This window comes from Scyliorhinus torazame, chromosome 13 (genome assembly GCF_047496885.1).
Source record: "Scyliorhinus torazame isolate Kashiwa2021f chromosome 13, sScyTor2.1, whole genome shotgun sequence".
Classification (NCBI taxonomy): domain Eukaryota; kingdom Metazoa; phylum Chordata; class Chondrichthyes; order Carcharhiniformes; family Scyliorhinidae; genus Scyliorhinus; species Scyliorhinus torazame.
Genome location: NC_092719.1, coordinates 86669672 through 86684374, shown reverse-complemented (window position 1 = coordinate 86684374; position 14703 = coordinate 86669672). Strand labels below are relative to the sequence as shown.

The following is a 14703-nucleotide window of genomic DNA, read 5'->3' as shown; positions in this document are numbered from 1 at the left end:
GCTGTGTCCCAGCCTAATGCTGGCCATATGGAAGAGGTAATCCCAGAGTTGATGGAGACAATTGGGAATGGTTAGGACATTCAGAGGGCATCGACACTCCAGGAGACCCGTGACAGATTGGAGAAGTCCCAGAGACTACGGGCGAAGGAGATCTCACTGGCAATGCATGGCATCGAGGCCAACACTGCTAGGGTGGTGACTGCACTGGACAGCCTGGTGCATGATGTCGGCGGCATTAGTGAAGATGTCCAAAGCGGTATACAGTCGGTGATGGCCATGGCTGAGGGTCTCGGCAGGATGCCCGACTCACTGGGGGATAATCTCAGGTTAAAGAGGTGTGAATTGTCTCAAGGCAGGACAGTTGGTAGGATTTCGCAAGCACAGGCCAGATGGTGGGGGGTGAATATAATGCGATATGAATCCAAGGTCCCGGTTGAGGCCATACTCACGTGTGCGGAGCTTGGCGATAAGTTTCTGCTTGGCGATTCTGCGTTATCGCGCGTCCTGAAGGCCGCCTTGGAGAACGCTTATTCGAAGATCAGAGGCTTAATGCCCTTGACTGCTGAAGTGTTCCCCGAGTGGAAGGGAACATTCCTGCCTGGCGATTGTCACGCGATGTCCGTTGTCGCAGCGTACCGAGTACCAGGCTGACCTTGATGAAGTTCTGTGGGACATATTCCGCTCTCACATGGGAATGGCTAAAGCGCTGCGGAGCTTATCCCAGTTTCAGTTGGGCATTGCTGCAGAGCATGTCCCAGTCATTGAGGAGTATCCCCAAGGGCGTTAACACGATGGTGCAGACCATGGGGTGCTGCCAGGGCTAGCAGAACCAGATTATGCAGGGGCAGCCAAGGCTCGAACCAGCTGCCCCTCCATCCCAAGGTGAGCCCCAGGGCCCTACGGGCACTTATGGAGAAGAGAGGCAACTGAGTGCCAACCCAGATCCATCCCATGGAGTGGCGATGGTGGCCACCAGCTCCACGAGAACCACCCCTCTGATGAGGCCGCATCTCACAGCCAGCACCCGGAACAGGGTGGGCCGACAAGTGAACCGGGGCTCCCCCGGCCCCAGAGGACATGCACCCAGGGACATCGAATACCATGGGGCTTGGTAAGCAGGGAGTGCATCCTGGGACACACCTAGACATAGCAGTAGAACTAGGAAGCTAAAGCACATCAAGGATCACTGAAGGCACCGGGGGGAGGGAGTGGTGTGGGGGAGGGGGGGCGGCATCATCGGGAGAGTGGGCAATTGTTATGCACAATAATCACCCTTGTGCACAACCAGTATGATGCCTCTGTCATTTTCTTCCACAATAATAATAATCTTTATTGTCACAAGTAGGCTTACCACAAAGACACAGGGAGAACGTGCAGACAGTGAACCAAGCCGAGAATCGAACCTGGGACCCTGGCGCTGTGAAGCAACACTGCTAACCACTGTGCGACCGTGCTGCCCCAATGTGGGCTGACTTCGAACCCTTGGCCCATCTCTCCAGGCATCCCTCCACCTTGCCCCCCCGCCCCCCCCCCACCCTCCCCCTCCCGTGGCACACACCCACCCTCCCACCGTGGACAACTCCCCGGAGCTGTGTGCCATCCCCTGGGTGTTTGGATGTTGGCTGCTGCTTGTGTGGTGTTGCCTCCTGCAGTGTTCGGACACAGTGTCCAGGCAAAGAAAAAAGAACAAAGAAAAGTACAGTAAGAAGTCTTACAACACCAGGTTAAAGTCCAACAGGTTTGTTTCGATGGCTCACCCCAGTCCAACGCCAGCATCTCCACATCAAAGAAAAGTACAGCACAGGAACAAGCCCTTCGGCCCTCCAAGCCCATGCCGACCATGCTGCCCATCTAAACTAAAATCTTCTACACTTCCTGGGTCCGTATGCCTCTATTCCCATCCTATCCATGTATTTGTCAAGATGCCCCTTCAATGTCACTATCGTCCCTGCTTCCACCACCTCCTCCGGCAGCGGGTTCCAGGCACCCACTACCTTCTGTGGAAAAAACTTGCCTCGTAAATCTCCTCTAAACCTTGCCCCTCTCACCCTAAACCGATGCTCCCTAGTAATTGACCTATCTACCCAATGGAAAAGCCTCTGACTATCCACTCTGTCTATGCCCCTCATAATTTTGTAGACCTCTATCAGGTCGCCCCACAACCTCCGGCGTTCCAGTGAGAACAAACCGAGTTTATTCAACCGCACCTCATAGCTAAAGCCCCCGATACCAGACAACATCCTGGTAAATCTCTTCTGCACCCTCTCTAAAGACTCCACTTCCTTCTGGTAGTGTGGCGACCAGAATTGAACACTATACTCCAAGTGTGGCCTAACTAAGGTTCTATACAGCTGCAACATGACTTGCCAATTCTTATGCTCAATGCCCCAGCCAATGAAGGCAAGCATGCCGTATGCCTTCTTGACTACCTTCTCCACCTGTGTTGCCCCTTTCAGTGACCTAGATCTCTCTGACTTTCAATACTCTTGAGGGTTCTACCATTCACTGTATATTCCCTATCTGCATTAGACTTTCCAAAATGCATTACCTCACATTTGTCCGGATTAAACTCCATCTGCCATCTCTCCGTCCAAGTCTCCAAACGATCTAAATCCTGCTGTATCCCGACAGTCCTCATCGCTATCCGCAATTCCACCAACCTTTGTGTCGTCTGCAAACTTACTAATCAGACCAGTTACATTTTCCTCCAAATCATTTATATATACTACGAACAGTAAAGGTCCCAGCGCTAATCCCTGCAGAACACCACTAGTCACAGCCCTCCAATGAGAAAAGCACCCTTCCATTGCCACTCTCTGCCTTCTATGACCTAGTCAGTTCTGTATCCACCTTGCCAGCTCATCCCTGATCCCGTGTGACTTCACCTTTTGTACCAGTCTACCATGAGGGACCTTGTCAAAGGCATTACTGAAGTCCATACAGACAACATCCACTTCTCTACCTGCATCAATTATCTTTGTGACCTCTTCAAAAAACTTCATCAAATTAGTGAGACACGACCTCCCCTTCACAAAACCATGCTGCCTCTCACTAATACGTCCATTTGCTTCCAAATGGGAGTAGATCCTGTCTCGAAGAATTCTCTCCAGTAATTTCCCTACCACTGAAGTAAGGCTCCGGTACCGGCCTGTAGTTCCCTGGATTATCCTTGCTTTTTAAAAAAAATTGTGACATATTTCTTTTTTTTAAAAAAATATATTTATTAAAGTTTTTTAACACAATTTTTCTCCCTTACAAACAATAACCTCCCCCCCATAACAAAAAAAGAGAAATCGCGCAGAGTAAGATATATACATGGCAAAATGATATATTTACACAGATTTGTACACTGGCCCTCTCCCGTACGTGCCAGTTTCCCCAACCCTTCATGTTATCTCTTGCTCACCCACCCTCCCAGGCAGTCCCCCCTTTCCCCCCCCGCTCCCAGGACGACCCCCCCGCAGCCCCCCCCTCCAAGGTTGCTGCTGCTGATGACCTTCCTCTAACGCTCCGCGAGATAGTCTAGGAACGGTCGCCACTGCCTGTAGAACCCCTGCGCAGACCCTCTCAAGGCGAACTTAATCCTCTCCAACTTTATGAACCCAGCCATATCATTTATCCAGGCCTCCAGGCTGGGGGGCTTCGCCTCCTTCCACATTAGCAAGATCCTGCGCCGGGCTACTAGGGACGCAAAGGCCAGGATGCCGGCCTCTTTCGCCTCCTGCACTCCCGGTTTGTCCACTCCAAATATTGCTAGCCCCCAGCTTGGCTTGACCCGGACTTTCACCACCTGAGATATTGCTCCCGCCACTCCTCTCCAGGACGCCTCCAGTGCCGGGCATGACCAAAACATATGGACATGGTTCGCCGGGCTCCCTGCGCACCTTCCACATCTGTCCTCTACCCCAAAGAACCTACTCAACCTCGCCCCCGTCAAGTGCGCTCTGTGAAACACCTTAAATTGTATCAGGCTGAGCCTGGCACACGAGGAGGAGGAATTAACCCTACCCAGGGCCTCAGCCCACAGCCCTTCCTCGATCTCCTCCCCCAGCTCCTCCTCCCATTTACCCTTCAACTCTTCTATTAGCACTTCCCCCTCTTCTTTCATCTCTTGGTGTATTTCTGACACCTTGCCCTCCCCGACCCATACCCCCGAGATCACCCTATCTTGAACTTCTTGTGCCGGGAGCAACGGGAATTCCCTGACCTGTCGCCTCACAAAAGCCCTACCTGCATATATCTAAAGGCATTTCCCGGGGGTAACTCAAACTTCTCCTCCAGTGCCCCTAGGCTCGCAAACGTCCCGTCGATGAACAAGTCCCCATTCTTCCAATCCCTGCCCGATGCCAGCTCTGGAACCCCCCCGTCCATCTTCCCCGGGACAAACCGGTGGTTACCCCTGATCGGGGACCACACCGATGCTCCCATTGCACCCCGGTGCCGTCTCCACTGGCCCCAGATCCTTAGCGTTGCCGCCCCACTGGGCTCGTGGTATACTTTGTCGGCGAGAGCGGCAGCGGTGCCGTCACCAACGCCCCAGGCTCGTTCCTTTGCAGGACGCCATCTCCATCCTCTTCCATGCCGCCCCCTCTCTCTCCATAACCCACTTGCGGATCATCGCCACATTTGCTGCCCAGTAGTAGCTCCCCAGGTTTGGCAGCGCCAACCCTCCTCGGTCCCTACTGCGTTCCAGGAACCCTCTCCTTACTCTCGGGGTCTTATTCGCCCACACAAACCCCATAATACTCCTGCCTACTCTCTTAAAAAAGGCCTTAGTGATCACGATGGGAAGGCACTGAAACACAAACAGAAACCTCGGAAGGACCACCATTTTGACCGACTGCACTCTACCCGCCAGCGAGAGCGGTAACATGTCCCATCTTTTGAAATCCTCCTCCATTTGCTCCACCAACCTCGTCAGATTCAGTTTATGTCGGGTCCCCCAACTCCTGGCTATCTGGATCCCCAGATACCGAAAGCTCCCCTCCGCCCTCCTCAGCGGTAGGTCCCCTATCCCTCTTTCTTGGTCCCCCACCTGTAATACAAAGAGCTCACTCTTCAACACACTCTTGCTACCCTTCTTAAACAAAGGAACAACATTGGCTATTCTCCAGTCCTCCGGGACATCACCTAAAGACAGTGAGGATCCAAAAATTTCTGTCAAGGCCTCAGCAACTTCCTCTCTAGCCTCCTTCAGTATTCTGGGTAGATCCCATCAGGCCCTGGGGACTTATCTACCTTAATATTTTTCAAGACGCCCAACACCTCGTCTTTTTGGATCTCAATGTGATCCAGGCTATCTACACACCCTTCTCCAGATTAAACATCCACCAATTCCTTTTCTTTGGTGAATACTGATGCAAAGTATTCATTTAGTACCTCGCCCATTTCCTCTGGCTCCACACATAGATTCCCTTGCCTATCCTTCAGTGGGCCAACCCTTTCCCTGGCTACCCTCTTGCTTTTCATGTACGTGTAAAAAGCCTTGGGATTTTCCTTAACCCTATTTGCCAATGACTTTTCGTGACCCCTTCTAGCCCTCCTGACTCCTTGCTTAAGTTCCTTCCTACTTTCCTTATATTCCACACAGGCTTCGTCTGTTCCCAGCCTCCTAGCCCTGACAAATGCCTCCTTTTTCTTTTTGACGAGGCCTACAATATCTCTCGTTATCCAAGGTTCCCGAAATTTGCCGTATTTATCCTTCTTCCACACAGGAACATGACGGTCCTGAATTCCTTTCAACTGACATTTGAAAGCCTCCCACATGTCAGATGTTGATTACCCACAAACATCCACCCCCAATCTAGGTTTTTCAGTTCCCGCCTAATAGTGTTATAATTAGCCCTCCCCCATTTTAGCACATTCACCCTAGGACCACTCTTATCCTTGTCCACCAGCACTTTAAAACTTACTGAATTGTGGTCACTGTCCCCGAAATGCTCCCCTACTGAAACTTCTACCACCTGGCCAGGCTCATTCCCCAATACCAGGTCCAGTACAGCCCTTTCCCTAGTTGGACTGTCTACATATTGTTTTAAGAAGCCCTCCTGGATGCTCCTTGATGCCCCGTCTAAGCCCCTGGCACTAAGTGAGTCTCAGTCAATATTGGGAAGTTGAAGTCTCCCATCACCACAACCCTGTTGTTTTTACTCGTTTCCAAAATCTGTCTACCGATCTGCTCCTCTATCTCCCGCTGGCTGTTGGGAGGCCTGTAGTAAACCCCCAACATTGTGACTGCACCCTTCTTATTCCTGATCTCTACCCATATAGCCTCACTGCCCTCTGAGGTGTCCCCCCATAGTACAGCTGTGATATTCTCCCTAACCAGTAGCGCAGCTCCCCCACCCCTTTTGCATCCTGCCTGAAACAATCAGGTCTCTGTGATGGCAACAACATCATAGTTCCAATCCAAGCTCTGAGTTCATCTGCCTGACCCGTAATACTTCTTGCATTAAAACATATGTACTTCAGGCCACCAGACCTGCTGTTTTCAGCAACATCTCCCTGTCTGCTCTTCCTCAGAGAAATACTGGCCCTGTTCCCTAGTTCTCCCTCAATGCTTTCACCTTCTGACCTATTGCTCCGGTACCCACCCCCCTGCTACACTAGTTTAAACCCTCCCGTGTGACACGAGCAAACCTCACGGCCAGAATATTTATGCCTGTCCAGTTTAAATGAAACCCGTCCTTTTTATACAGGTCAAACCTGCCCCGGAAGAGCTCCCAGTGGTCCAGGTAACGGAAACCCTTCCTCCTACACCAGCTGTTTAGTCACATGTTTAGCTGCTCTATCTTCCTATTTCTAGACTCACTGGCACGTGGCATGGGGAGTAATCCCGAGATTACAACCCTAGAGGTCCTGTCTTTTAACTTTCTGCCCAGCTCCCTAAACTCCTGCTTCAGGACCTCATGCCCCTTCCTCCCTATGTCGTTAGTACCAATATGTACAATGACCTCTGCCTGTTTGCCCTCCCCCTTCAGGATGCCCGCTACCTGTTTGGAGACATCCTGGACCCTGGCACCAGGGAGGCAACATACCATCCTGGAGTCTCTTTCACGTCCATAGAAGCGCCTATCTGTGCCCCGACTATAGAGTCCCCTATGACTATTGCTCTTCTGCGCTTTGACCCTCCCTGCTGAACATCAGAGCCAGCCGTGGTGCCACTGCTCTAGCTGCTGCTGTTTTCCCCTGATAGGCTATTCCCCCGGCAGTATCCAAAGGGGTGTACCTGTTCGAGAGGGGGACAACCACAGGGGATTCCTGCACTGACTGCCTGGCCCTTCTGGTGGTCATCCATTTCTCTGCCTGCACCTTGGGTGTGACCACATTTATATAACTGCTATCTATAATGCTTTCCGCCACCTGCATGCTCCTAAGTGCATCCAACTGCTGCGCCAACCGAGCCATGCGGTCTGTGAGGAGCTCTAGTTGGGTGCACTTTCTGCAGATGAAGCCACCTGGGACACTGGAAGCTTCCTGGACCTGCCACATCTCACAGTCAGAGCACTGCACCCCTCTAATTGACATTGCGTCAATTAATTAGTAAATTAAAGTTTAAATTTTTTTTTAAAAAGTTACTGTTAACTATACGTTTCCTACCACTAGATTTCTACGACGTGAAAGCTAAATACAGTACTCTCTTATCTCTGGCTTAGATACCCCTCTAAATTATAATTAAGTAATTATGTTTAATTCGTTTAACAGTGCTTAATTTTTTAAATTTAGTGTAGATTCCCAACCAGCCAATCAGGCATCACGGTCTGATTAGGATCTAAGGCAATGACTCCCACATCCACGCCTAAACACGGGAATCCACTTGGGTTGTGTGAAGTGCTCACTTAACCACGATTACCAATTTCTTATTAGCAATCGTCTTCAGCCACACGGCCAGAAGCCTTGGCAGTCTGTTGAGGTTATGGTTGGTCAGGCAGATGGGCAAAGATAGCCCCCCCGGGAATGGGTACACACGATCTAGTGGCTGGCATGGTAGTGCCGCGTGCGGTTGCCCTCTGGTTGCCTCCCCCCTCAACCTCCCATGGCTGCCCACCCCTGCGGATGGTCCTCCACCCCCAGCTGAGCACTGGTGTGGCAAGCCCAGAGCCCCAGGGCCCTTTGCCTGTGAGCAAAGATGGCTACTCACCTCTTCAGCTCCGCACAGAAGCCCTTCCGCCAGGTTCATGTTTTTTAAAATAAGTACTAATCGGTGTCAGCATTGTTGCTCTTATTAACCTTAGTTTTATTAGCTCTAATTCTGTCACCTTTGCTCACGAGTCGCCAGGTATCTTTCTGATACCGCCACGTGGTTCAAGCTCAAGTAATGATTAATAATGCAGCACACCGCTTAGTAAATGTTAATCAACGATCATTTATTATATACAGCAACAAATACTTGTACAATAATCCTACTTCTAGACTATTACCTACCACTAAAGGCCAATACTTAACTTTGGTGATGGCCCACCAGGTCAGGGAAATGAATGGTCTATCGAATTGGGTTTCAAAAAGGGATTCAAAAAGGCTGGTATGGGTCGATAGTCTGGAACCCCTATCTGGTAGCGATCGCTGGAGTAAGACTTACTTGTTCTTTCGTCGAAGGGTCTCGAAGGTTGCGAGTCGGAGAAGAAGGGTCGATCTGAACTTGGCCCCTATTTTTATAGTCCCTAGGGGCTTCCCGCCTCTCGGGGCGGACCTTGACCCTGGTCCCAAGTAATTGGACTTGGTCCCAATCACTGGGTTCGATATGCTCCAATAATGGGGTGATTCCTTGATCGGGGGTGGTCGTCCACCTTTCTTTGTCTCAGCCACTGCTGGCGCCGACAGGTCTGGATCGGCTTTCAATTGCTAATTTGTAGCAATTGTTCCTGGGGATGGCCGATTAAAATGCAGATGGCTGGGTTGATGTGCTGTTAATGGTTGCAGGTATCGGTCTGGGCCGACTTCCCCAGAGCCGAGTACACTGTTCTGCCTTCAGCTGTCCGTTTGAGTCCTGTTGGCTGATTTTCCCATCAGCCTCTTTTGTTCGCCATTTTAGATCGGGGTTTGACCAAATTAATCGGGAATCAGCCATTTTAGATGGCTACAGCATGACCACTTGCTAGGGAGGCCGATGAATGATGGGAGGCCGTTGGATATGGGGTGGCTCCCATCAATTGTATGGAAATAGGGCTTAAGTGGTTAAGCGCACGTTACGGCGAGATCCCGATTTCACCGAAGGGAGTGGGCCGGTTACATTGCAAACTGTTTGGCTCTTGGCACTGTTCATATTTTCGTCCTCTCCCGCTATTCACCTGCCTTGTTTCATTCGAGCGAGAGCAAAATGAGGCAGGAGAATTGTGCCCAAAGAAGTCAAAGTATCCCGCTGCTAAAATAGGCTGCAGTTGCTGATGGGACAATCTGTCAGGGGTGGATCATGGAAGTGGAGGAAGACTCTATCGGGTAACCTTGTTTAGCCTGAGGAAATGCACCTGCATCTCCAAGCTCACAAATAGAATTGTTAGTGAATTAATTTGTTGGATCAAGCCCTTCTCCCCACTTTTTACAGACCAGGTTTTCCGAAAGCCCAACTGATTTTTTTATGCATGTTAAATCTTGTCCAATGTTTCTACTTTTAAGCACAGAGTGCCGTTTTGGGTGCGTATAGCATGGCCCTGCTATCAAAGGGAATCGGTTTTTTTCTGGCCTCAGTTGTAAACGTCCCATCGTAGCCGCACTTATCTCACTTCCTTAAATGCTGCTCCGTTCCGCGGCCTCTGGACCCCTGCCCCCACTGGCACAACTTAGCTCTATGAGGGTCCTTGATCCCCCCCCCCCTCCCTCACCCCACCTCTTAAGGGCAGAGCACCCTTGGATCTAGACATTGCCAGCTTTGAACCCTGGTAGGCCCTTGCCAGCCTGGCAGTGCCAGGGTGGCAGTGCCAAGGTGCCCGGGTTGTAGAGGGAGTGCCAGGATAGCATCCCTGCCCAGATCCTGACCACCCAGGGGCCTCTGATGGCCTGGGAGATCCCTCCAGGGTGCCATTATACCTGGTCCACATTTGTGTGAATCAGTGCTAAACGGCAAGGTCTTCCAGGCGCAGGCGTTCGTTCTCGGGCCTCGGGAGAATTGGGCACCAACATATGCAAATTATCCTAATTGCTCACTTAAATATGTAAATCTGGATTTCGGCCAGTGAGGGCTCTCGTGAGATTTAACAGCCTTGTTGCGTCACTGAGTTGGGTGCAACAAGGCCGTTAGATCGCACCCACTGTTAAATTAGTAGCACATAGCATCCTCAAAGGGGATCAATAACCAATCTCCTTCTGAGAATTTATTGGTTAACCTTGTGCCTCCACAGTTAAAACCACAAAAAAAAAAGTTCTTGGCATCTTGGGTCCTGTTTCAGATTTGTGAGTTTAATTTTCCATCTGACCCTAACCACCAGTTTTGGGGTGTTTAACTTTACCCCCTTCACTTTCTTGTACTATATATGTATTGGTTAAAAAAATTCCGAACAGAAAGTTGTTTCTGTGCAACAGTTTGAACAGAAGCAGTTTATATAAATATCTATCATGACTTTTTCTGAAAAATTTCAATATTGGTTTGCAGCCTTTCTTTCCAATGGGATAATTCCAACATTGAACAAAGGCAATTCAAACGGAGATTCAGCTTGTCAAACAAATTTTCTTAAAATCAAAAAAATTACTTTTCCAGTTGCATACAACATTTTTCTATTTACTTTTGTTTGTGAATGCTAGCTTAGCAGTGTTTAATTTCAACAGAAAAATGCTTACTTTCGTAAAGATACAATAACGTCATTCACCCAATCTGTTATTTGGGTATAATACTCCTCGCGTACCAGTCTCTGCAGGAGCAGTACAAAATATTCCAGGAATCGATGTTTTTCTTTAAACTTCATGACTGTAATACAGGAGATATTAAAAATGGCTTTCAACAAGGTAATATTTCTGTTTGTTTAAATTCCAATTTATTTTTTTACAGGGTTACTCTGTCTGATCAACATATACGCATGAGCAAGAATGTGGCAAATTACGAAGAATAAAACTGGATGTGATGTGTTGGGTGTTCTGGATCACATACAGGTCACCAAAACCTGAAGTAGTGCAACACTATTTTATTAAAAGGTTAACTATTAAAACATACTTGAACTGTGGGTTAACACAATACCAGCTTCAACTAAAGACCTTTGCCTTGTCCTAACCAGTTGATGCACTCAGCACATGGTTAATGTCTGTGTTGCAGGCTGTGAGCTCTGTGCTCCTAGCTAGCTGCTACTCGAATGAGCGGGAACTCTGATGTCCCCTGTCTTAATAGTGCGTGTGCTCTCACTGGTGATTGGCTGCGGTGTTGTGTATGTTAATTGGTCCCACTGTGTGCCCATCAGTGTGTGTCTGCACCATGATATACTGGTGTATATTATGGCAGGATGTATCATGCATGATCAGCCAAGGAACTGGATTTGGATGCGACAAAGGCCTGTCCAGCCCAATCGACCCTCCAAAGGCCTCTTCATTAACAACTGGAGATTTGTGCAAAAATTGGGTGAGCCGACCAACAGATCAGTCATACTCACCCAATTATACCTTGCAACCCATCTCAGACTCTTTCAGCACCATCCCAGAGTATGTCCTGTCCATGGCCTTTCCACCATGGACTCAACTGGGATGGAGGTGACAAGGTAGCGGCTTCTCCACCCGATTCAACACCCTCCACCACTGTATTTGCCACTGAAAAGGCGCAAAATTCCACCCATCTTTGTTGTACTTCTGTGACAAAACTGTACACAGGATTCTAAGAGTGGCCGCGTCATTAACTTGGAAAGTAACAGGATCACCTCATTAATTTGACTCAATCCCCTTTTAATCATCATAATTTGCTCAGATTTTTCACCCACTAGCTTCCTTGGTTAGCCACCAAGGGCATGGACTGGGTCCCAACTTTGGATCATCTCCAAGCCCAACCCCCTGGGGTCAGTCATGGAGGTTTCCAATTGGCATGATTGCCAGATATATACGCAATGAAAATTTACCATGCAATGTTCATATATTATTGTATGATTTAAAGTGTTAAAAAGCTTAAATGTTCTACCTGCATTGTAAGCAGCATTTATTGGTGCAAATAAGATGGTTGTGTAAATCACAGCTTCATTTCCAGTCAAAGCTTCTGTTAGCCGTGGAAAAAATGTTTTAAATGAATAAGAAATATATCACAAATTTAGGAATTCATTACAATTACAAAAGTGAAAACTGCTTAGATATTATTCCAAAATGTGTCTAAAGTTGTTATACATTCTAAAATTGTCAAGAAGCAGATCAATTAAATAGCGAAATGTGGGATTTCCAGTGGCGACCATGTTGTAGACAATCGTGAACTTGGTGGCTCCCACGCGGGGAAGTGAGTTTCAACCCAGTAACCTCGATAGGATGGCCAAACAGAGCCGGAATTTTTTTTCAAACCCTAAAGGACGAAAGCGGCTCCAATTTAAGCTATGTCCGATAATCACCCTCCCAAGTGGGGACATAAAGCAACTACAGGTGGATTGCGAGGCCTTGGAGAGCATGGTTGAAGGTGTCATGGTGGAGGGCTCAGAGTCGCTTCCGGCCCAATGATCCACCGATCAGCTGGTGGACTTCCTAATGTTCCAGTTTAAAAAGCAGAGGTTGGAAACCTCTGAAGAGCTGGCCAGAGTCACAGACCCGATCAGGGCGGTTGTGGAGAGAATGGAATTTGAAGCCCAGGGTGCATCGCTGCAGAAAATGGAGGAGTCTATCGGCAATCATGAGGACCAGCTGGCCTCGTTACCTTGACTGCTGATAGAAGTTGCGGGACAAAGTAGACGAGCTTGAAAACCGCGTGTGTTGCCAAAATCTTCGCATGGTGGGCCTGCCGAAGGGGATCAAGGGTTCGCAGGCCATGGAATACATGTACAGGTGTTGGAGATGTTGATGGGGGAGAGAGCCTTCAACTGTCCCCTTGAGTTCGCCCGAGTGCATACAGCACTGAGAAGGAAGCCGAGCAGCCAAGGGCGATGGTGGTGCGCCTGCACCATTTCCTGGACAAGGAGAAACTCCTGAGATGGGCCAGACAGACGAAGAAGAATACATGGGAGGGGAGCATGATTGGAGTCCAGCCTGATTGGGGCACGGAACTGGCTAAGCGTTGAGCCTGAGTCAATAGGGTCAAGGGGATCCTGCATAAAGAAGGCGTGGTATTCGGGGTGCTGTATCCGGCTCGTTTAAGGATCACGTTTCGGAATCAGGAACATTATATGGACACTCCAGAGGAAGTGAACACGTTTTTACTTGACCAGGGAATTGGAAGCTTGCAAATTTGTTTGACTGGATTTAAATTGTGTTGTCGATAGTTTGGCTGTTGTTTATTTGTGTTTCTCTTTTTCCCTTTCTCTATTATTCTCCTCCCTGTTTTCATTTTAATGTTGGGAGTTATTTGCTCTGGGTTTGGGGGAGATTTGGAAGGGGGGGACAGTGTTTATGATGGGTCAGGTGTGGGTGATGTAGCGGGTCCAGGGAAGGCAAGGGCCTTGTGTGAGGGCCACCATTATGACGGGGAAGCTAATAAACTGAAGAGATGTGGGGGACGAGATGGAGGGAGGAGGGCAGGGTTTTAGTTATTTTCTTTCTTTGGTCTAGATGGCGGGGTGGGTGGAGCCGGGGGAAGGGTGGGGGTCTGATGTTGAGAGTGTCGATTGGGCGCAGAGGTATAAGAGTCGATGGCGGTGGGCACCTTATGGAGGCCTCATAGGGTGCAAAACGACAACCTGGGGTAATTGTCTTAAACAGAAATATGGTTGGTTTAAGGCAGGAGGATGCCCCCTTACTCGATTGGTGAATTGGAAGGTGCAGGGGCTAAATGGACCTGTTCAGAGGTCACGCATGTTCGCGCATTTGAAGAATCTAAAGGCGACTTGATATTCCGAGAGAAAATTCATGCCGGCGATGGCCAGGGAGCTGTCAAGATTTATGCAGCTTATGGGCCGTGGATCTGTGGCGCTTTGAGAGCCGTAGGTGGAGGGAATTTTCCTTCTTTGCTATGTACATAAGGGCAATTCCCGGATAGACTTTTTTGTTTTGGGTAATACATTAATGACACGAGTGGATGGGACAGAGTACACCACGATTGTGGTGTCTGATCAAACATCACACTGGGTGGATCTTCAGGCTGAGAGGGCATCTCCCCAAAGGCCCCAGTGGAGGATGCACGTAGTCTTCTTTCAGATAATGGGATTTGCGAGGCTATTCACAATTATGTAGACCAGAATAAGGTTTCTGTCGGTGTGGTGTGGGAGGCAGTGAAAGCTGTGATTATGGGAGAGCTCATCTCGATCCGTGTGCACAGGCTGAGGGTGGAGCGAACAGAGCAGTCAATATTGGTGGAGGCAATTTTGGCAGTTGATTGTAAATACTCAGAATCACCTGAGGAGCTATAGATGGAGTTTAAACTGGTTTCTTCCGAAAAGGAGGTGAGACAGTTGTGCAAAATTAGAGGGTTTATGTATTAGTATGGGGAGAAGGCCAGTGGGATGTGTCATGGGAATGTCACTTTAAGAAATGTTTGTCCCCTCAAGTGGGTGCAGTGATGTCAGAGTGTGGGTGAAGCTGAGATCTGGCTCTGCTTTTTAGTTTCGCTTTGGGGAAAAGATTGGGTGTGTCTGTGTTTTTTGGTTTCATTTTTAGTGTTGGATCTGC

The 14703-nt window shown here is 49.0% G+C and overlaps 1 protein-coding gene across 2 annotated transcripts in view; it reads right to left on the bottom strand.

Moving 5' to 3' along the window:
- LOC140388177 (cilia- and flagella-associated protein 54-like) overlaps window positions 1-14703 on the bottom strand; it is a 948449-nt gene that overhangs the window by 557850 nt on the left and 375896 nt on the right. For both annotated transcript variants that reach the window (XM_072471937.1, XM_072471938.1), the window contains exons 18-19: window positions 12086-12160; window positions 10771-10897 (exon numbers count right to left, since the gene is read on the bottom strand). In XM_072471937.1, the coding sequence (XP_072328038.1) occupies window positions 10771-10897; window positions 12086-12160 (202 nt within the window). The remainder of the gene's footprint in view (window positions 1-10770; window positions 10898-12085; window positions 12161-14703) is intronic.